The 24,774-nt window shown below is 41.6% G+C and overlaps 1 protein-coding gene across 1 annotated transcript in view; it reads right to left on the reverse strand.

The window, feature by feature from the left end:
• The window catches only part of PAPPA (pappalysin 1), a gene marked incomplete at both ends in the record, with an annotated part of 218,323 nt that overhangs the window by 68,404 nt on the left and 125,145 nt on the right, over positions 1-24,774 (reverse strand). Inside the window, one exon of the mRNA XM_080940261.1 lies at positions 17,245-17,438. Coding sequence (XP_080796387.1) covers positions 17,245-17,438 — 194 coding nt within the window. The remainder of the gene's footprint in view (positions 1-17,244; positions 17,439-24,774) is intronic.

Below are 24,774 nucleotides of genomic sequence, written 5' to 3' on the forward strand. Positions count from 1 at the left end.
TATACCCACAATGTGGTTTCTTGTTTGCCACTTGATTTCTCCCTGCATGCACTTGAAGGACAATGGCTGGCCACTTTTTCACCAGAGTCCAACTTGGCTAATTAGGCCCCCATTACTGAATTGATGTGGTTTTTTCAAGGCCCATGAGGTGTGCAATCAATCTAGGAGCCCAGGTCACGATAGGCCTAGACCAATGTACAGAGATTCTGATGTGGGTAATGACCATATAGTATAAAGAAAATATCTGGATATCTCGATCCTCCCAGAGTGGGAAAGTCACACTCAAACTCATGATGTTTGATATGATGAAATATATGATCACAGCTCTTTATCCAGTGAGTATAATTACCATAAAACAAGGTATTTGAATGTTTTATTTGATTTGCATTATAAAAACACCCCATAAGAAAGGAATTAATGTTACTCTTATCTCCCAGATAAAGAACAGGCTGATGTCTGTGGTACAATGAGCCTGCTGAACCAGTGAAGGGGATGCTGGGTTATCATTGCTACCATTTAGAGTCCTTTCCCAGGACAGGCATCATAAACTAAGCTCTGCACCTTCCTACCCTCCCTGGGTTATGTTAACAGAACACCATGGAAAAACACTCAAATTGGCCAGAACTAACCTAGGAGATGATTCTAATTATACACCTTGAACTTGAGCATTAGCTCATTGTGGGTAAGAGTGAATGAAGTCTTAACCATACATTGTCAGTATTAATAGCAACACAAACCCAAAGTAGGCACTGAGATAGTATTAGCAGAATAAAAGAATGAGCAATGGGGCAATAATAGTTTCCATAGGTTAGGTCAGTTGACAAACACAAAGAACAAATGCAGCTCAAACATTCCATCCTGAACCCAGGCTCCTCCTGCTGCTTACTGCTCATTGTAGACCTCTTTCAATAGGGTAGTTTTCACCACTCCTAAGCCCTCTTTTCTACTCTTCTCTAGCCCCATTCATACTGACCCACTAAACATAAAAACTTGAAAGGCAATCAAGGGTTAACAAAGATACTATCCAACACACACCCACACCCACACCCATACACACACACACACACACACACACACACACAGAGAGAGAGAGGGGGGGGGATTCAATCCCTTCCGCCAACCTCCTTTCTATAGACTAATAACAATGAGGGGAGGAAAAAGGGGAGGGGGGTGGCTGTCTTTCACCGACCATTAGAAACAATTATCACTTTCCCCAGGCCTGCTGAGCACTTTCCCCTTTGATGCCTGCCTTAAAGAGATAGAGCGCAGGGGGAGGGGGAAGTTGCCTTTCTTTTAGTCTGATGATTTACTGTATGGTGTGAGCAGACAATCAAGCAAAGAAGCTGGACAGAGAGATGTTACCTTCACTCTTCCAAAGTTCTGGAACTAACAGGGGATGTAAGCACCTCTGCCCAAGACACAATTCTCAATAAGAACTTGGCACTGGAAGCTCTCCAGCCTTGGGTCTCTGCTTGGGACTGATTAGCACCTCATTGTCCCCAGGGAATTGTCCCTAAAATGTTATGCATTTTACTCCTTAGAGATCCAAGGCCAGCCAAGCCTGCTCTTTCATAAGATATGAACTCTTGTGATATTTTGGAGCAAGCCCCTGATCTGATCAAATAGCCACAAGAAAAATGTGGGTTTTTCCCAAGAAATTGTTTAAGATGCCTTTCTGTGTTCCTTGCTAACATGGTTTACTGGTAGGTTAGCTAAATCTCGCAGACAAGATATATCTCAGAATCATTATTACGGTTTCCTTGGTGTGTATCTGCTCACTCAGTCACTCATTTTTTAACTCAGCTTCAGATTTCTGATGGACAGAAATGGGCATCTCAATCTTCTAGGCAAAAGCTGCTATAGGAATCTAAGACAGCATTCATGAAGGTGAGCACACCAGAGCTTCTTTCAAAACATTTCCTGGCTTGCTTCTGTTTGTCAAGTTTAGTTGTAATGTTCTTGGGGACTCTATCAATGAGATATCTTCTTTGATGCCTTGGGACTCAGAAGGGGAAAAGGAACATGCATGGACAGACCATGCCAGTCAGGAGCATGTGCTAAAGTCCGCCTATGATTTCTGTGTTAGTCCAAGACAATTTTCTACTCCATGTCCATTCTACATGTGAGGAAAGCAAGATTCAAACAGCATAAATGACGTCCATTTAAAAAGCTGGTGACAGTAATGGAATAATTCTGTATGTCATACCACTCTTCTGTACTCCAGTCTTTCCTTGAGCAGGGGAGATTCGTGGTCTGCTTTCTCAGATAGGAATGGTAAAGAATCACAAAGCAGTAACAGTAATAATCGATTCATCACCACTTCACAACTAAAGGCACATGAAGTGTCAGTTCTCATGTGTTCATAACACAGGGTTGATGTGCTCTTCCCACTTCGCAAACAAGAGCGAGCGAGGCAGTAGCCTGAACCCATTCTGGACACTGGCTTTTGGAAGGCTAGGTAGGGGCTTAGGATTCTTCAGCTAGTAAATCCTCTAACAAGGGAGAGTGATTAGTGTCGGATGTGGTGGTGGGCTTTTGTGCAGCTGACAACTGCAGCCATGAAAAGCCTTTCCAGGCTCATTTCACAGAGGCCCTCACAGGCTGCCCCTGGCTCCTAATTATGCCATTCACCAGCTACCCGGGCCTGACTCTGAACTCCTGACCCAGCACTGAAAGACTTGGGATCTCATTACTAATCTCTTAAGCCACCTAGTTCTCCAAAATACATCCATTTAAGTTAGAGTCCAAGGCTTCTTCAGGGTGGGAGGTGGGGAGAGGAAAAGCCTGGCTCTGGAGCTCCTTGTGGCATGACCATGATCTCTTACTGGAGCCCTTACCCTAGTTCATAGAGCAGCTGGTCTGGCTGGGTGACTCAGTACAAGGAAGGCCTTGCAAAGGGTAAGTGTCTGGGGCTATATTAGTGCATTTGGGCCCCCCTTTTTGTAATCCAGGGGTGCAGATGGGGGACGTGGCCTGTGTTTGTTTCAATTATTATTGTTCTTGTTGAAAAGGAATTAAAAAAAAAAAGTGAGCAGAAGCTGCTAACATCTAGAGGCTGCTCTTGAGTTTGTGTTCTCTCCTATAGTAGAACACGGGATCTCCAGCTAGATGGCTGCAGTTGAGTCCTGGGCTCATGTGCCCCTTTCAAGAGTGAGATGCTAGGAGGAGGAGAACACAAAGATGATGGAATCCCTTGTGTTCCTAAGAGAGAGGGGGAAGGTTATGGGTGTCCAGATACCCCAGATTCCTTTTGGAAGAATCTGCTTTCCCTCTCTTGTGCTGAAAATCGAACCTTTCTCCTATACTCTTATTCTCTCATGAAATTACTTACTCAGCTGACATGTGTTTCATTTTTATTATGTGCTAAGATCTTAATTCCCATGTATATGTGAGAAAAATGAAACCCAGAGGAAAAGAATAATTGAGAGTCCCCACACCCCTTCTTAACAAATGACTCCTAAAGATGATAATGAAGAATTAAGTGAGTTAACACATATAGAAAACCAGGTTGGTTCTGGCTTCAAGTTTCATGAGGTCTGAGGGATAGGCTTGGACAAGTAAGGGACTGAAACAAACTATGCCTGAAGCCAGATCTGAAGTGTAAATTCTTTGTGTCAAGTAGACTCTGGAGATAAAAAGGGCTTGAGAAGGGGAAAAACTGAGCCACAGCTGAGCCATGACAAAACCAGTTTTCCAGATGTTTTCAGTTGCATAAGCATGAGGTGGAAGGTCAAGAGGCTGTGCCTTATTCTGCATACAGCTCCCAACATAACACTTTGGGGGAAAAATGCTAATTTTTAATGTTTTCTGATGTTTCTTCTTTTACATTTATAGAAAAAGCAAGGTTCAAAAATTCTACATCATAATACATGACTGCTATATATTGTATAAAGGGATAAGACATAAGTCTATATGGATTATATGAGATCACAAGGTCTCTGTTTACTTCAACTCGAAAGGACACTAGACAGTAGAGCAGGAAATGGATGCCATGGTTAGCAGTAGGTGGACATCCTGAGACATCATCTGCTCCAGATAAGAATCCAGCATTATAGGGGACTTCCTTTCAGAGCCCTGAGATATTACATATTCTAGAAAAAGAAGGCATCGAGAAAATTCCATTTTCCAACTATAGCACTGGAAGCCATTTTTCTAGAACAAGATTAAGAAGTATCTTTGGATCACATCCTGGTACTACAAAACTGCCTGTTTAAGATTTAGTTACAAAGTTTAAATTACAAACACAGCTAACTTTAATTTGTAAATAAACAAAAAAAAATGATGATCTCATTAGCCCTGGAGCAAAATTGGGAGTCATAGCTAATTCTAGATCAAAGCCCTACAGTGAGAAAACCTCACTACCCAACTCAAAGATTGAGTGGGGGGGGGGGGGAAGGTGGGTCATCAGACTGATCCAATCCCCTCTCTGCCTTTTCCTGAAAGGCCTTAGATGTCCATGGGTTACTCAGGAAATCGATAATCGCACCAAAGCTATAGTCACTTAATCTCTTGATCAGGAAGAGCTGAGCAGTGGTTAATGGCATTCTTGATGACACAGGACTGTTCAGAAAGGTCACAAGAGTGATTTTTCACTTAACAACATGTGTCATAAAGGAACACAATTTCTCAAGTTCATAAGACTGGGAGTCACCAAGTTGTTTTTGTTTTTGTCTTACTCTGCCTTCTCCAGCTTTGCTAATTAAGATCTCTCTGATACGACATGCATTCAGGATGATGTACAAGTCAAAATGCTTATAGAGGACCCTTATAGTATGACAACATAGCCAGGCTACATACACTTGTTCCTGAGCCCTCCTTCTTACTGAGCATGTGCATTCTCTGATCTTCTCCTATAGCTGCAGTATGTGTGCCTCGTTTCTTTTGGTTCTTTCTCTGGCCTTCCTGGGCTGCCTGCAGTTTCATTTCTCCTAGAAAGAGATTCTAATCGTGTGGTTCAGGGACATACGCATGGGGCAGAGAACAGAATTGCTGAAATTGTTGAGGGAAGCCCTGTGACCTTCTAGTTTCAACAAGGACCTCGGTCTTCAGGAGACGAATAGATAGCATGACTCTCTGGCCTAGCATGCTGGATTTCAGAAGTAGCTGTGATCAGCAAGTTAAGAGGCTTTAAGACTTTCCAGGTCAGGCCATTCCTGATGTTCTTGTCTACCAGATTGTTAGCAAAGGTCTCTGAAAGATGGAGACCTCCATGAATATGTCTTCACCAGTGGCAGCCTTAAACAGATCAACTGGCATCTGTGCACAACACTGGAATAATGCTTTGGGGTCTCCATTTGAACTATTCCACACCCCCATACCCAACTCTTTGTTTTACTCCATGGAACAGAGGGAACCATACAGTTTTGATGTGCAAGTGATATGTTTTGGAAGTTCTGCTTTTGCCATCTCCTGAGGGAATGACTTCAGACCTGTTGCTAAATCTGTCTTTCTCCACTACAAAATGAGATGACCTTCTATTCAAAAGAAATGGCATGGGAATTCAAAGAGTTTCTGCAGGCACACAGGTGTAGGCACATCATGGCCGTTTGTTAGAAAGCCCACAGGTTTGTCCTTCTACTTGAGGAAGAGCACAGTAGATAGGCCGCCCTAACTTGCCTTAGGGCCAACTGGAGGCTTCATAACATATTCTTCTATAAACTAGGAAAAAAATGGACAAGCTGCTTCATAAGCTGGCCGGCATGTTCGAATGTGAACAAACCGAATAAAGTCCTTGATTCAGAATTGATACCCCGAGAGCACTTCACGTTCTGGTATGGTCATTAATAACAACTGTTACTGCAATTATGTTGCCATTGAATATTGTGGTGTGGTCATTGTTTCCTTCCTCTATTTGCTTTTATATATCATAATCTTTTTTTTCCTTCCTTGTTCCTTCCTCTTTCTCTCTGTCCACATTTCTGTTTCTTACTCCTTCACAGTCTTTAATGCTTAGCCCATTATTTGGAGACCACACTAAAAATCCTTCCCAGCTTACAAGCTGAAAAGACATCATTCCCATAGGAAGCCAATCATAGGAACATTTTTGACAGTTTATTTCTCCACAGTATTGGGGCAAAGAAGATGATTAAACCCTCCCCCAACATCAACCCCAGAGTCTACCCATTCCTTGGTATCAGCACTAAGTTATTAACAAACAGAAGGTTAATTCTTCAGCACCTATCATGAGCCTTTGATTTGATCGATGTGAAGCATACAGCAATGAACACAGGAAACATCACCAAGGAAAACCCATGCAGGTTTTGAGGTATGTTCCAATTCTGGATGCATGAAGGAGAATAAAGGAGCATATTTTTTCTTATTTTCATATCATCAACAGCAGCATCACATCATCATCATAATCTCCCTCTGCCAAACGATAGATTTGGTGATTCAGAAGACCCAGCCTGCTCCTCCACCTATAAATTCACGGGAAATTATGACCCAAACATTTAATTTAGCACTTCCTGACACAACCTGTTGGTTCAATCCCATTACAAAGATTTCCTCACTACAGGAAGCTTATGTTGACAATATTCATAAATATAAAAACGTTTTTATCCAAATGTTCTCTAAACATGGGCACCTTATGATAGGCCATGGAAATAACTAAACACAGAGTGTTGAGGCCAGATCCTTAGCTTGTTACTCTTCTTTTAGAACAAAAATCCAATGTTAGTTCAGAGACCTAGACCCTGAAGGATGATTAAGCATTAAGACATGTCTAAAGAAGTACTGGCATCTCTGGAGAGAAGGAGAAAAAAAAAAAAACTCAAGCTGTATCCATGGATACATTCATTCTGCCTAAAACATACCCCTTGGGCTACATGGAAAAGTGTGTACCAACTGCACCAGACCTTGCCTACTATAAAGGATCTGGATTTTACCAGTGGTGGGAAATGATTTGGAGGGCTGTAGAAAAAGTGATCATGTAGACCAGCTATTTCTTACGAATGAAGGAGACTATATTCTAAGGGTAGAATATACTCTAAGGATAGACAGGAAGTCTGAATGCCACAATAAGTGAGATGCTTTAAGAAGCTCTCCCTATGTGGGAAATGGATAAATTGTTTCACTATGAATTTCTAATGATTTAATTTGATGAATGGATCCAGGGAGCTTGCCAAGCACCTTCTGTGATCTGTGTTTGCAATCTTCATGATCTAAAATATTCCAATTTACATTTGAGGACACAGAGGCGTGGTAATATGAAACAATTGCTCAGAGATCTTTCTGTCTAGGAGCAATGGGATATGACGCACCCACTCTAAACCTGCTTTGTTCACAGAGTAGCCCACAGCCTCTATGCAGCTACTTAAATTGAACTAAATGGAAACTTCACCTTCTTTTATGCCATGATGTCACAGGTGCTGGAGGATTGATAGGTAAAACACAGTCAATGTAGGACATTTCTAGCCAAGTAAGAACTTCCTGTGGACAGCTCACTGGTCTCAAGCTCTCAATGATGTCACGATTTTGTTTTCTCTTAAACAGAAGCCTGACTTTAGCTTCTTGATGTGTGTCGAATACTATTATATAAACCTTTGCATTGAGCTACTACTTTATTTCTGCATCCCTTGCTGTCTGTGCTGAACTGCAGACTCAGACTTCCATGAACAGTGAATTAGCAAATCAGAACCTCAACCAAACTCATGCCTCTTCAAGAGGCTAAAGGGGAACTCTTTCTCAGAAAGGGGAAACTTGGAGACACTGAGTAAATGCCCTCTTCCACCAACTATACCTATGGGTTTACCTGAGGAAGGACATGGGGTTAACAGGAAGCTATAACCATGATGTATGATGTCAGTAACAGTAGATTTCATGGAACCCTTGGAGTCCTTTTCTCCCTGAACACTGAATATGTTTAAATGGTTCTAGGTTTGCTTGTGCCTTGGACTAGTTGAGGACTTTTATGTTTTTTAAGAAAACTATCACTGTAGTGACAGTGAAGTTAGGAGGCTCTTTCTGGTCTGATTCTATAGACAATACATCAAGAGTGACTTTTCAAATGCAGGACTCAGAGGGAGCTAGAGAGTGGTGCTTAGGGGCCTTGAAAAACACACACAAACAAAGGAGAGCTCACACAAACAAAAACAGAGTCCTGTGCCCAGTCAATCCTCGGCTCCTATCCAAAGCCCCTCCTTCAGGCCTGGATTGAGAAAGTTTACTTTCGGAGTAGAGAAATGAGTGTGTGGTTTGGGGGACAAAATTTCAATACCAGCAAAGCAGCAGGCTCAGCAAAGTTTGACTGACTCTTGCCTCCTAAGTTCATTACGGCCCCAGAGAGTGAACGCTGCTTACATTTTTCACATGTTTCTTGGGTACAGAACATGAAACTAAATTATACAGCAAAGGCCATGTTGGCTACATGCCGGTGACCCCACTTAAAACAAAACAATAGTACAAAAGGAAAAAAGGAAAGAAAGAAAGAAAGAAAGAAAGACAGAAAGAAAGAAGAAGGGGGTGGGAGAGAAAAGAGGAAGGAAAGAAAGACAGAAAGGAGAGACAAGAGGTGGGGCAAAAAGAGAGACTGCTAAACACCTACAGAGAAGCACAGAAAGGAGTCCTGAAAGAAGGGAGTGTGGGTGAAAGGCAGGGATGAAGGAGTGTCTGATCCAGAATATGAGCATTCAGGATGGTGATGTGGAGAAGTGCAAGAAAATCAGGGTGGGTCAGGTTTGGATGGAGACCATGAAAAAGGCCTAGGAATTTTTCTAGATGGGCCATGGAGAAGGTTGGCAAGGGAAGGGTCTGATCTCAGCGAAGACCTCAGAGGACTGAGCCTCAAGCCACAGAGCTCTGCTTGTTCTTGGGCTTCAAGTCAAGTACCCTGGCATCTGAGAGATGGAGGCTCACTCTTCAAACATGGCCCTCATGCACATGGTGCAGTCCTCAAGAAGTCAATGTATTCTTAGTGCCTGCCCGGAATTACTGGATTACTATCAGTAACTACTTCTGTCACTACTGTGTTCTTCTTCAGACTTAGTTGACTTCAGTATCAAATGCCTTAGAGAGACTAAGATCTGAAATTATTCTGAAAGTCACTAACAACAAACACATACATTGTACACAGTGTGTGAGTTTATTGCATTCTCAAGACCATAATATAGAGGGGAGAGCCTGCCCAGTTTGTGGAGGAGGAAAACTGAGGCTTATAAAGATGAGGTAATTTGTTAGGAACCACATAGCTCAAAAGTACATCAGTTCTTTCTCAATGCAAAGCCTAGGCTTTCTTTATGTAACAATGTGGAGATAGTATAGCTTCTTAAATTTACCCTCAAATGTCCAGTTATAAAGAAAAATAATTCCATAGATAACCATCTTGCCAACTGTCCCTTCCTCCTGAAAGTATATCTTGCTGAGATTACCTCCACATATTAGAGCACCTTGTCACAATATGTTTTACCTCAGTAGAGGATCCCAAGCTAATTTCTTCTCCCTTGAGGGTTATGACTAAATTCTTTATCTCCTTGTCATTCCATTGCTTACAATGATAATTTTGACAGGATGGGACTACGACTCAGCGCTACTGGCCTTCCATTAGAATACCAGAATCATCCCATACCACATAGCAAGTGGGGGATGAACTGGAGGCTCTCTAAGTCTCTTGACACTCAACGTTGGTACTGGAAAGCCGAGTTTTAAAAAGAAAAAATGATATCCTAGAGCTGGAGAAATGGTTCAGAGAGAGTGGTTCAGAGGATTGATTGCTCTTCTGGAGGAGCTGGATTTGATTCCCAGTACCCACACAAGAGCTTACAACTATTTGTACCTCCAGTTCCAAGGCATCTGATACTCATGAAGTACAGACACAGAGTCAGACAAGATATCTGTATACATATTATTAAAAAAAAACAATTTGAAAATAACCCCATGCAATATTTCTAATCATGTCTGCCCTTTAGTTGTAGAAATGTAACAGGAGACAGAACCAAAGACTCTGTCATCGGAAGAGAAATCACAGGTCACATGCATCTCACTCATACCTTGGAAAGCGGAGATTATGTGACTTGACCAATATCACATAACTAGTAAATGATGAACCCCAGGAGTCACTGAATTGCAGACGCAAACTGATGGAATGTGTTTCAAACTTTCATCACTCAAATATTCAGCATCTGTAGGAGGAGCAAATGGCTGAAGGATGAAGGGAAAGGGCTGTGAGGAGGACCAGGAGCATCCCTGTAAGGTTTAATTGACTTAAAGTGTCTCCGAGCCCAAGGGTTTCATTGATGGGTGTGAGGAATGACAGCTAAGAGACTATTGTGTGCTCCTTTGGAGGGAATTTTGGGTACCCCCAAGAGTGGGACAGGCTGTAACAAACCATGGTACTTTCTGTTCTGTCTCCTTAGATGACTTGCACATGTGCTCTTGAACAATTATTCAGAAACCACCAGGAGAAAGCAGATCCCTTGGGCCTTTGGGGAAACTACTTGGAATCTGTGTGCTCCAGCATTTCAGCATGTTCCTTTTCCCTCTCCTTCCCCACCATTGGCAAAGGCTGCCCCTTTTCCTAATGAGAAGACGTGAATGCTTCGGTTGAAGGCAGGGACAAGCAAGGGGCAGACAGCCTTTGGAACTGTCTCCTCAGCACTAGCTAGAGAGGCCAAGATTTCTCCTTGTTCTTTGCAGATACTGTTGGATAAGCAGCATTGGAGAAATGCTTTTCAGTATAAGATTTCTGAGTGGAGATGGTTTCATGCTAACTAACACCTGTGGTCAGGTAGATCGAAGAAAACGAAGGGAAGTTCTGTAGGTGAGGAGTTCATGTCTCTCGCTGAGGCTCTGTTTCTTCCCTTTGAGAGAAGACTGTTATGTTCAGGAGGGTGGCTGGGAAGTGCATGGGCAATGGTGTGCTAAATGGGGTCTGGCATGCAGGCAGTGTTTAGAAAGCATTACTGCTGTTCTTTCCATCTTAACATCTGACCAGTTTGCCTCACACCTAAAGCCTCTGCAAGAAACCTTTCCTCAGCCCTCGGGATAAAAACTAAATGCCAAGCATCTGCAGTGTCCTTAAGTACTCCTCCCAAGTAATTTCTCTTCATTTTTAAAATTTATCGGACATTTATTTATGTATTTATTTATTTTTTGTTTGTTTGTTTTTTACTTTACGTGTGCCACTCATTTTGTCTCTTACACTTCGTCCTGGCCTCGCTGTTTCTCTATTGATAGCCTGTTCTTCACATCATACCTTGACCTGACTATCAATTTCCCTCTCTTAAGTTGCAGCTCAACAACTCTTTTCTTAACAAGCACACACACACACACACACACACACACACACACACACACACACACACACACACATTGTGTGTGTGTGTGTGTGTGTTTCTGAGACTAAACTAATAGAGAATGATGGAGGGATACAGGCATGATGATGTTTCTTTCAGCTATAAAGACAAACATGTTGCTCATAGAATATTAGATAGAAGTAGAGATAATCACATCAAAACAAATCAATTAGAGTTGGGAGAATAATATTGAATGCTTTCTCTCAAAAATGAATAGTATATGGTGTGCTTGTGTGTGTGTGTGTGTGTGTGTGTGTGTGTGTGTGTGTGTGTGTGTAAGATTATACTAAGTTCTAAGAAAGGTAGGCAAGGATTAATCTGACACAGAAAGAAGTATGAGTGGGGGGTTAGGTGCTCAGGGTGTGAATCCAATCAAATTAAATGATGTCCATGTGTAGAAATATCTGTATGAAACCCATCACCATGTAGAATAATAAGGTAGTTACTGAAAAAAGAATGAAGGCCAAGGATGGATATCTTGGCAGCAAGGTGGAATGGTGGAGTAGTATTTGAGGTATTGTAAGAGACCCCCCCCCCACCTCTGTCTTAGTATTCTTAAAGTGCATATAATGACAAGATGATGCCAAAAACATCCATCCTTTTGGCCATTTTCTCCTAGCCATCTTGGGAGCAAATGTGAGCTGCTTGCTCTGCACCTGGGCTCCTACCTGAAAGCAATGGCCAGTGTCCCAATTTGGCCCTTTCCAGACCTGAGTCCAAAGTCTTAGTGTACCCATCTGTGAATGGAGACCATTAATACTGATTCTGTAGTAGTTTAAGTAAGAGTCATGGAGTTTGGTACAAAGCCCAGAGGAACTTGGTAAACGTCATTTCTGTGATTTATCCTAGACATTCTAAAAGTGGGCAAAGGAGTTTTCCATGCAGTGTGCTGGCTGCCATCCCAGCTGGCTGAGTATGCTAACAACTGTGTTTTCTTCACTGGGGAATTTCCTCTGGAGTTTATAACCTGAGATCTGTGACTACGGTTTCCAGGTGTACACACCCCTCGGGTGTGACAATAAGCTCTCAGAACAGCAAGAGGACCTGGGCTCTCTTAGAGATTCCCAATGTGCCTGACCCAGTCTTGGGTGAGCAACAAATGTCTGCTGATCAGAATATGTCTAACTGGGTGAAATGTGACCAATTGTCTCTCCTGTATGAGTCACTTCAGTCAGCTCTGAATAGTAGAACCTAACATGCAGGAGGCAGGTCACTGACTTTGGTACTTCCAGATAAGTTCAAAAATCCTGTATTTTCTGTGTACTCTTCATCCTTCATATCTACAATGTAGATACTATTCCCACTTTCCAAAGGGGGACACTGAGCTTCCTGGAGCATTAGCTTGCCAAGTATTTCCAGGAATAAAAGATAGCAAAGCAAGCTCAGATCTGCATTTCTTTGACTTTTTACTTTTTATTTTCCTTATTATTATGTATTCACACTCATCGAAAGAAGCTACAAATATACCTTTTTTGCTGCTCTTTAATCAAGCAAGTAAATGATTATGTTAGCATAAAACCTGACATGGTTTATATTTTAACTGATAGATAGATAGATAGATAGATAGATAGATAGATAGATAGATAGATAGATAGATGGGTTGGTGGCTGGGTGGGTGGATGGATGGATGGATGGATGGATGGATGGATGGATGGACGGACAGATGGACAGACAGACAGATAGATAGACAGATACATAGGTAGATAGATAGATAGACAGCAGACAGACAGATAAGCATGTCAAGGACCAGACAATAGCAACTCAGAATGAAGTTGCAAAGGACTAATGTACTCCCCTTCCAAAAATTAACAACAAATACATTCAAAATTAGCCACAAATAGGAAGTAAAGTAATGGTGCTCTCTAAGGCAGGAATCACCATAGAGCCAGCAGTGTAGCTGGAAACAGGCAGAAAGCCCAAGAATGGAAAGAGCTTTCTGCATCACAGCCCTTGCTTCAGTGCAGATAGGTCTCTCATTTCTCATTTATTCTCAGAAGAGGGTTGCTTTACATTGGTCCTCAAATCACTACCCTAGAAATGGTCAGTTTAAGTCTGACCCTTAAAAGCCTAACACAATAAATCGGTTCATTGAGAACACCGAGAATTCTAGCTCAACTTAGTATCTCTATCTCTTCTTTAGACTCCATGGCAAAGAGGGGCTGCCTGTTTACACGGGAGGAAATAGTCTTAGGGAGGAGCTCTGGGGATGAGGACAGAAGGGAGGCATATCAACTTCATGTTTTGGCAGCCTTTGGTGTAAAATATTGGAGAAATGTGAGGCATGGAAACAAAGTATGAACAAGACAAGATCTTTGCAAGCACTTAAAGCAAACCAAACTGCACCATTGCTGAGGTTCCCAGAAGAGAGAGAGATAACTGGATTCTCTTTCTTCATTTCCATTTTTGTTCACTTACAGGAACTTCTTGATTCCAGCTGGGTCAGGAAGGTGCATGGCCCAAAAATCCAAGGAATGTCTCTCATTATAGGATAATCAACCCAATTTGCACAACCAGGAAGATTTGATATGCCTGATAACCTTTGGGTACAAGACTCTGCATTCATGGGTAGCTTTATTGTAACCAAATTTGGGAAAGTTGTTTAAGGAGAATGAGGGAGAGAGACTGGAAATCATTAGAAGTGGCAGGGTTATGCAAAATCAAAGCTCAAGTTTAGACTGGCATTCTAAGGTCACATGACACAGAGTGTGTTCCTTATCCACACTCCTCACAAGTGCCTGCTGAATTACTCTAAGGCAGCTATAATTTGGAGAGAGTTCTCACACCCATTTCTTTACAGAGTGCTGAGGTCAGAGATGGGGTCTTAAACTTCAGTGGGTTATATCATAGACATACAGACATAGCCCCAGCAAACAAACACCTGAGTTCTTACCATTTTTATAAAACCACAGGAAGGCACAAGGAGAGTGGAATAAACTGGATTATAAAAGGGATATAGGAATGACTGGGCAGTTTCATAACTCCTCAGGACAAAAATGCCCTGGTGAATACCAACAAAACTGCAGAAGAGGATCAGTGGGTGGCAGAGAATGGGGAAGCCTCAGTTCCAGAGACTGTGACTCTTCGGAGATAGATTTGAGCCCCTGGCACATGTCACCTAGAAGTCTGCCTGTTTCCGAGGAATCCAGCAACTCTCAACTTTGGATGTGGCCTTGTATGTCTAGGCTCCCACTGTCATGAGATATACCTCAAAGACAAGATTCTTTATATGTAGGATATGGTACTGACTGGGGAGAATACAACAGTTCCTACAGGGCTCCAAGGTAGACAACAGTGTTTACCACGAAGAAGGTAATTGGTTGTGTGTGTGTGTGTGTGTGTGTGTGTGTGTGTGTGTGTGTGTGTGAGTGAGTGTGTGTTGAGCACAGGTGATGGTGAAATTCAGGTGTTCCTCGTTCCTTTTCCTCTATTCTCCTGTATTTGATTTGGATAGTGTCTAGACTGAGCTCCTATTGGCTTATTCATATAGGCACATGTGGGTGGGGGTAAGGAAAAATAATGTGGAAGTGGAAGAAAACAAGAGGAGACAAATGAAGAGAGGGGGAGAGAAGGTGAAGGAGGATAAAGCTTAAGGAAGGTGATGGACCCAGGATACCTCTTTCTATCTTATTCTTCAATTCAACTTTCAAGAACCTCCCAGCTCCGCTGCCCGTGCCTTTGGCATCTTCACTAGAAGCCCTGACAGGATGAAAATTAACCACTGGGCCCCTCTAACAACCGAAGAAGGAAATGATGGACACAGTCCTATTTCCTCCTGCCCTGTTGTCAGGAGGGAGGAATACTTTTACTTCAGGGGTAGTGCTTGCCCCGAAAGAAGCAGTCTTTGTGTTGTACTGTGTGTGGCTTAATATGTGTTTGCATACACATGGCTGTACGTGTGTAAATGAGCACATACACATATGTACAGGAGATGCATGTGTTTTCAAGTAAAGAAGCTGGAACACTATTGTTCTGTGTCCCCCAAACCTCTGCTTTCCTGATTTTGCACCCAGTCTGCACACACTGACTCCATAGACTATGGCGAGCTGATCTCATAGTGGCAAATTTAGTTACAGTGAATTTTCCTTGTAACAAAGATTATATCCAAGCCCAGGGTAATGGAACCTAGTCGATTTTATTAAAATAAATTTGGGAACAATGAATAATTCAATACGATGATTTTGTTTCCTCCCCTCCTCTTTATAGATTGAAAAGCTAGTGTTAATAATGATTTTTTAAATTGGATTTTTGTTTAGGGAGAACTAATAATCAGCCATAATTCCTGGCAGACTTCTCCTTACAAGATTGGATTAATTGCCCTATGAAAGGCTTTTTTTTTTTTCTTTCCAAAATTAGGAGGCTGGAAGATTTCTTTTAAATTTTGATCAAATTTTTAACAATAATCTTTGTGTGATTTTTAAGCACAGTTTCTCCCATTCCTCCTCTGTATGAAAGGTTTCTAAAGTGTTAGTAATTACTTCATTTGACTGTTGTTTTTCAAGCATCTCTAAGAACAGGATCTTAGGTGAATTGGGAATTCCTGAACCTTTGATGTGATGTAGAAACAATGGTTGGACATCTCTTGTTGCCCATTGTAGGCAGGTGTGTATGTGTGTCCGTACACACATGCACCTTTACAGTAAAAACAAAGCCAAGCAGTCTTGGCATCCAGGGTTATCTGCATGCTGTGCTTTGAGGAGGCGAAAAGATAAATGAAGGCACAGCCGCCTCTCAAACCCCCAATCACCACTGTAGGAAGAAATAGGATGCATAGATAAGATTCCAGAATCTCTCTATGAAGCTAAGACCATACAGGTGACTCCACCCTACGCTCAGGAGAGGGTAGTTCACACCTTTCATTTTCTTACAGGCGTTCACTCATACATGCAAATGAGAAGTAAAAATCTTAATAATGTGAACATGGGTAAGAGAGATAAAGAAAGGTTCGAATGGAAATGAAAATGAACATGTAAAAGGTGCTACTTTACAGCACACCCAATAACTCTCACTGGACCCCAGCCCGGAGTCCTAATTCTCATTCACCAAAACTCCAGCTGGACTCCAACAGACTTGACATAGAGAAGCGGTATTAGAGAGGGGTGACTGAGAATCATGGCTCATCTGTGAGGTCAAGAGGAAGGCTCCATTCAAAAATGGACAGTGTGCCGGGCAGTCAGAAGCCCTGAGCTGTGTCTCGGGGAAATGGGAGTCTCAGAAGAAACCAGGTGTTTTCTCAGCAGGATAATTGCAAAGGGAGCTCTGGGAAAGCACAGCCATCCTAGGATCACATATCCTCTGGTCGCCCCAAAATTCTCCCTCTCTCAACTAGGCTAGGAATACCCTGTGGGAGAACCGTGTCATATAAATAGGGCACTAGGGGAACCTGCAATGAGCCACAGCTTCTTACAACTGGCAACATCTCTGAAGTGCATCAAGCTTAACTCCTTTTATAAATACACGGGAGAGAGCCAGGGGCAAAAAGTGGAACCCAGAATGGTGAAAAGACATTACAGCAAGTTTGTGATGAAGTTGCTATTATTTCAGTAACCAGACAAGTTGAGGGTCCCTGCCCACCCCAAAAATGGACCCCCAAAGGACCCACAAAACAAAATGAAAACAGACAAAATACACCAAGATTTTTTTTTCCAAATAAATTTGTCCTTTGCCCCATTGAATTTAAGTGGTATATTCAAAACAGAGTTCTTTCCCATATTTGAATCATAATAAGAAGCCCATGAGGGAACAGACCTTATTCCCATGATCTTTGCATTCTCTTCCCTTCACCACAATATGCCTTATTTCTAACTAGCGAGAGTGAGGAAGGGTCGTTATCACCGTTGGCTAATGTTATGCTCAGGTGAAGATATTCTGTGACACTCTGCTTCAAACGGGCACCTTGAGAGTCATAGCAGGGATACAGGGAACCAGCATCAGGAGCCCTGCAAGGCTAGGAACTTACCTGAGATGCCGCCGGCTGCCCAATCACCACCCAACCTGGGCACTGCTGGTCTTGATGGGAGACTGAAGCATTGGACGCCCACTGATCCAGGAAACCCTGGGGTGTGTAGACACCACAGTCTTTAATGCTAGTTTTTTGTTCAAACTCTTCACACATCCCATCCCCATCATGGAAGTAGCACCGGCTGGGTTCATCTGTGGGAGATGGACATAGCAAGGGAGTCAATAATTAAGCACTTCTCCTCTGGACTTAGCTATCATCGGCCGCTGAAAACAGGTCGTTCAGACCAGCAACTATGGTCTTTAGTCACATTGGGATACTCTTCAGCCTTAAGGGGAATACACAATGGTTCATTTTAAATTTGTAGGTGCAGTGCTAAGAAAGCACAGTGTTGCACGACTCCTCTTCCACACACACCCAAGTGTAGAAACTGAGAGCAGAAGCTACAAACGGAAGCAACCAGGTTTCACTTGACAGGGGCTGGGGGGGCGTGGAAACTGTGTGTAATAGCCATGGCTTTTATGCAACATGAAACCTTCTAAAAATTTGTCACACAGGTTTGTACTTAGAGTTGACACATCTGACTGAACGCTTAGAACATGCTGGGAGGACAAAGCTCATCTGTGTATGTCTGATGCCCCAGTGACAACAAACATGGTAAATTTGCACTCCTCCCCAGTGAGACTGTGTCACAGTATGATGAAGATATTATTTTCACTGCAATTCAAATGTTCTAGATGCAAAAACTGAGATGACACATGTCTTTAATAGGAGCCCAAGTCATACAATATGTAAGGACCAGCTCTAGGAACCCAACTTACTGTTCAAGTCCTAAACATGTTTGCCAACACCATGGGACTTTAAGGTTGCAACCTGGATTTATTTAACTACAAAGGTGATTTCAGGTTTACATAAAGAACAAACCAACTTCAGTCTCAACCCAGCAACTAAATTTCTGTGTTTTATTGGACAGACTCTTTCCTTCTCTGGGCTCAGTCATTGAAGTAAAGAAGGTAGTTAGACTATTGGGCCTCCAAGCACTCAGCCTAATCCCCCCACAGTCTTTGATGATATTTTTAAGTGTCTCAATGAAATGCCAAGTGACCAAGAACCTGCCTTTTTTGAAATTTTGTTTTGTTTTGTTGGTTTGTTTAAGGGTGTCATTAAAAGCTGTGGCTGGTTGTACCAATGCTCCTTTGGGGGTAAGGACAAGCACCAGAGAAATTATGAGGAGGAGGCCATCAAAGAAGATCTGACCTACGTATTCAATATAGAGCAATTCAGGGAGAAACCAAGTGGATATCCTTAAAGATCCTGTTAGCTTTTAAAACTAGTGGCCATTCTTCTCTGCCACTCTCCAGTGCTGCTAGGCAAAGCCAAGTAGCCTCCTTCTGTGCAAAGTGCCTATTTTATTAACATCTCCAACTGAACTGTTCTGACACTGGGTCCACATGCTGTAACTGGTCAAAAAGGTGGTAGACTTCTCAAACAGTTGTGTCTACTGTCTGAGGCCCACTTTATAATTTATTATCCAAGCTATAACACTTGGTGAGTAAGGAACATGTTATTAAAAATTGTGTATCTAAGCAGCATGCCCATTGAGTTCTGAACATCTCAGGCAAATTAGGGTGTAGAATTATTGTAAATTTATTGTTTGATCTAGGTCATCCATAAAATATTGACTCCAAAATACTGGAGCATAACTTTATAGGAGGTACTAAGTTTAAGGTCAAAGGTAGTGGTTTTCTCTCTGTCTTTTGCACTGCATATTACTGTAAAAGATAGTTTTGCCTCTTAACCTCTGTCCCTCTCCTCTAACATGGTTCTAATTGTCCAAGTAAGGACAATATCCTCAATGAAAAGGAGCATAAATATGCCTTATGCATTCTAAAACAGTCATGACAAGGAAATATGCATTTATTCTAAAGGTTCAATTCCTTTTTAAGAAGCTGAATGTAAATCAGCTTGTGAAATCAATACTTACTTGAAATACTTTCATTCTACCTTCTAGAAAAAAGCTAGGGTCATGAGGGAAAAGGACTTGAATTTTTATGTTGTTATCTGTAAGGGTGTTATTGAATTCAGAGGTAGCAGAATGTTGAGCCTCTTCCCAGCTCCAAAATTCTTTGTTTATTCCTACAAATAGTCTACATAGTAAAATACTATCAAATGTGCCAGAGTAAGTCAATTCATTGTAATTTAATTATTGAAGGATGGGTGTAAGCCAGCAGAGAGCTCCAATGACCAGCATGTTAGATACTTCCAACATGGAAAGAAGACAAGGTCCACACTTAGCACAGTCTCTCAGTTACCAGGGATGGTAGCCAATTCAGATACAATACAAGCTCAGGTCCAAACAAAGGGCAATCTGCCTTAAATCTAAACCCAATGAAGGGGACTGCAGGACTGTCTTTTTTATGCTTAGCAGAGAGCTATTTCTGTTCAGTATTTACAGACTGACCAAAAATGACCTCTTAAGGATAAGATCATGAGGTTGGTTAACTTTGGTACCGACTTTGTTCTTCTTCCAACATTAAGACAGATAGTGAGAAATTACAATAAGATTATGTAACATCTACCTTCTAAATTAACTTAATTCATTTCCCTAGGAAAAGGACACTCTCAGAATAGTAGAAAATTGGTTAAAAGTATGCTCTCTTAAAGGTTTACTTCTTTATGTTTAGATTTAGGTCATAATAAATCTGTTTGATAAGAAAGAGTTTGAGGGTGGAGGGACGGATAGACAGACAGGAGGGGGAGAAGTATTTCATAACTGAATAGTAAGGTGGTCAATAGATATACAGGACACAGACCTCGAATGATTGAGAAGAGCTAGCATTAAAAAGAGAAGTTCAGACTGGAGAGATGGTTTAGTGGGAAAAGCTACATGACAGTGAGCTGGATAACCTGAATTCAATACCTGGGACCCTCATGATAGAAGAGAACTCACTTCTCCAAAGGGCATCAAATTTCTGAAACACATACAGGCTGGCACCCCTTTTATTATATTAAGTAAATAAATTTAATTCAAAAGTTTTAAAGAGAATGGAAGAGGAATGGAGAGGAGAGAGAGAGAGAGAGAGAGAGAGAGAGAGAGAGAGAGAGAGAGAGAGAGAGAGAGGGAGGGAGGGAGGGAGGGAGGGAGGGAGGGAGGGACAGAGGGAGGGAGGGAGGGAGGGAGGGAGGGAGGGAGGGAGGGAGGGAGAGAGGGAGGGACAGAGGGAGGGAGGGAGGGACAGAGGGAGGGACAGAGGGAGGGAGGGAGGGAGAGGGAGAGGGAGAGGGAGAGGGAGAGGGAGGGAGGGAGGGAGGGAGGGAGGGAGGGAGGGAGGGAGGGAGGAAGGGAGGGAGGGAGAGAGAGAGAGAGACTGTGTCTCCTTTCCTCTCCAACATGCTGACAAAGCTATTGTGAGTCTCTTTTAAAAATAACATCCTTGGACTCTGCTATTCAGTTTCTCTTGCTACTAGTGTCCTAAGGGAGCCCCTCCACTCCATCTGCCAGTGTTTTGTCTGGGGAATATGCTCTCATTCCTCACTCCCTCTGCCTCAAGCACCGAAGAGAACAGGGTAAGGAATGGAATACAAATGCACAGCCAGGAAAAACAAAGGCAGCGGCAACAGAACAATAAAACGAGCGGGGCATTTTTTTTCCCCAATACATCCATCTTCTAAGTGTTCTTCGATTGCTTTACACTGGGTGGTGAGCAGGTAATTGTGCAGAATTTGAAGTCCATAGCAAGAGCAAATGATCGCCCTGACACCCTACCTCAGGAGTTAGTAGCCTGGTGGTGTTTATAGTGGAATATACTCCTCTTGAAGTGCAAAGGGATATTGTGAACGTAGAGTGAAAGAAAAAGAGAGGAGAGAGGTAGAGAGAGGGAAGAGAGAGTAGAGGGCAGGAAGGAGGGAGGAGTGTTAGAAACTCCAGCAAACTTCTGATAAGTACTTGTTAAATGAATGAATGAATGAATGAATGAATGAATGAATGGCTAAATTAGAGAATCCCTGGTGTGTCCATTCCTACTGAGACTCCACACCCTTTGGAAATTCCTTTAGATCCTGTCTCAGGATGAAGGGAAAAGAACCGAGACACAAGGGACTGGTTTACTGTGAACCTTCTACAAGGCAGTCTGATCTTCTCCTGCCAAGGAGGAATTTACCATCTCAGATCCATTCCTATAGATGTAATGACACACTTAGAAATCTGTCCACCCAGAAAGAACACTTGATGGTAACTGAGGTCAACCTCCCCCAAATGAGTTTTTGTACGGCAGAAATTTTATCATGTGGCGGAAATGAACTTAGTTTCAAGAGTGTGAGGCAAAGAGATCTTCTGTATGTAGACAGGCAACTTGTTAGCTCTGTATAAACTTCATGTCCAGTTCTCATCTGCACAGAATGTCAAAATTAACCACTCTGCTCCTGCTTCCCTAAAGCACATGATAAGCACTCTTCTTGTCATAGATAGCGATTGTTAAACACACTGCAGTATTGAAGACCAAGTCTAGGAGAATGTGACAGATTTTCATTAAAATCTGGGCAAAGATCAATTTCGAAGAGTTCTTCCTTTTAAAATCAGAACCTTGGATTCAAACTATCTAATGATCTGACTCAGATTAATGATTAATGTTCTACATGGTATTTTGTCTTTCTATATCTAGGGGTTTAATGGCTTGGACCAGGTAAGTATTTCTAAGCGATAGAATCACTGAAAAATTAAAAGATATGAATGTAAAAACAAGGGACTGTCTGAAGAGGATATAAGGGAATGAGATGAAAGGGAGAGCATCTCTAGGAACCTTTAAAAGAATTTATTTGTTTTTATTTGCGTGTATGTGTCTGGATGAGTTTATATGCACCATGTGCATTAAAGGTGCCTATGGAAGACAGGGACCAGTGGTTCCTTTCAAACTAGATGTCCAAACTGTCTAACATTGATTCTGGAAACCCCAGTCCTCTGTGAGAATATTGTAAGCTCTTAAGTGCTAGGTCATTTCTCCAGCTCCACAAAGCACTGTTTAGTATAAAGAGGAAGGAAAGGTTTATACGGCTTATACTTCCAGATCTCACCTTACCACTGAGAAACATCAAAGTAAGAACTCAGGGCAGGAAACTGAAGATAGAAACTGAACAAGAGACCATATTGTAATGCTGCTTCTTGGATCATGCTTAGGTAGCTTTCATGATACAGGCCAGGCCCACATGCTCAAGGATGGTACTCTCTATAGTAAGGCGGGCCCTCCTACATCAATTACTAATTAGGAACATTTGCACAGAGTATCTGTAGTCCAATTTGATGTAGGCAATTCCTCAACTGAGGTTTCCCTTCCAGAATTATCTAGCTTTTTGTCAAGCTGGCAAAAACCTATGATACTTAGTTAAAACAGTGAGTAAAACAGTGAGACACTGTCTAAACCAACAACAAAAACAAACAAAACCAATCAACAAACAGATAAATACCCAGAATGAGTGAATTTAATGGACGTTTTAAAGGAAAGTCTGGGACAAACTCTGGTATATATTAATTGCAACTGTACAACTCTGTAACTAGCCGATAGCATGGTTCTTTGTGTTTCACCTTCTGTTCTAAACACTGTTTTATTTTCTCCCCGTTTTGCAATTTTGAAAAGAAATAGAGAATCTGGATAGAAAAGGGAAAACATATTGCACTGAAATTTAATAAAGAAATTTGGCAGTCTTCTGAATTAGAACTGAAGGTGTGTTGACAGCACCTTGAATTTAGTGCATTTATTTGAATGGGTTGAAAATATTGTGGCAAAGATAAAGAGCTAAATAAATAACAACATATCTAATAAACTCAAATATTCAAAGCCAAAATAATTCCTATCTGTGTCTCTTTGGAGCTCCAATTATATCCCATGATATCAAAGACTGGACAATTCGTACCATGTGAATTATTGTGCCAGGGAAATAGATGTGAACACAAGAACGAATGATGCTTGAGACACCAAGACTTCAAAAATCGGCAACAGGAAATAGCAAGATAAAATTTGGCTTAGATAATCCAAGCAAATACATGGGGAAGAAACCCTAAACATTGATATGAAGAAAGTATGCAAAAATGCCCCAAAGGGGGTAACAAAACACTTCATACTATAAATAGAGTCACAATGTTTTGGATGTGATCTTATCACCACATAATGAGAAATAGGGAGAGGAAGGGATGAAGGAAAGGGGAAGGAGATAGAAAGGAAGAAGTCTGCAGGTGAAAAGGGGAGAAAGAAAGAGGGAGGACAAGAGGGAAGGAGAGAATGAGAGGGAGGGAGAGAAAGAGGGATGGAAGAAGAGATAGAGGGAAGAAGGGAGGGAGGGACTCATCTACCCTGAAAGCTTTTCTCTTTCTGGGCTGCAGTTTTCCTTTCTGCCTAGCAAACAATTTAGATCAAATAGCTTCATATTCTTCAAATATTTTACTCTAAAATTTATTTGGTTCTTGATTCTTTTAACCTTTAAATGTCCAAGCCAGTATTTTTTTTTTCAGTCTGAAGTGGGCAACTAAGATTGTAAAATCCTCAAAATCCATGTACAGTGAACTTTTTGAAAGATGTAGAAGAGGATTTTAATGGAAAACACATGAAATCTGGCAAGAAAAAAATTAAAATTTAAACTTTAAGCCTGCCCTAAGATGCTCTTAGCTATTTAATAACATATATCATCCTTACATAACTCTCTTCTTTTACTTTGCTATTTATTCTTTAAAGTAGCTTTACTTTTCTTATCTATTTTGGAAGGTGGCCATAAAGATCTGATACAGCAGTACCGTAGAAAATACTTAAAGTGTCAAAATCTTCAAGTACTGTTTTTACTTTGTGAAATGTCACCTCCCAAATTACCAAACTGGCTTCCCACGTCATTGGTCATGTCATATACCAGGGCCATTTACCTGCTCAATAAAGGATTATCTAAACATATTTCCAAAATGCAATTCTAATTTCTGCCCTGGCTTCTCTTTGTCATGAGTCTACTACACTCCTCTCATAGCACTAACTTGCCTCTTGAAACATGTATTTGATTATTCAATATTCTTGAAAGAGAGCAGCTGTTCCATGAAAGTAGGGAAGGTCATTTTGTCACCTTGCTGTGCAGAGAAGACCATTTGCATTTACATACATACTGAATGAATGAAGGTCTTGCAGTGCAATGATCTTCAGTAATTACACAGCTCATCCACATCCTGGTTACCAATGCAGTAACTGAAATTGAGAAAAACTAAGTATCTCGTCTAATACAGCTAATTAGTTGATGGAGCACCAAGGATCCTGACTGGCTAATAAAGAACCATTATATAAATACTGGGAAAATACAGTATCTGATAAAAATTGGTTTATGAGAACTTTACCTATGAACATAGGAAAAGACCGTGCATGCAAATAAAAATATATACATATATGTCTATCTTCCTCAATCCAGGACAACAAGGACCCCATCATTCTGTTTCAGCTTCCTGGACATTACAGCCAACAGAGGCTTTTGGATAAGCTGATGTTATATGTACCAGTGGGGTGGGCC

Source organism: Micromys minutus (genome assembly GCF_963924665.1).
Source record: "Micromys minutus genome assembly, chromosome: 28".
Lineage (NCBI taxonomy): Eukaryota > Metazoa > Chordata > Mammalia > Rodentia > Muridae > Micromys > Micromys minutus.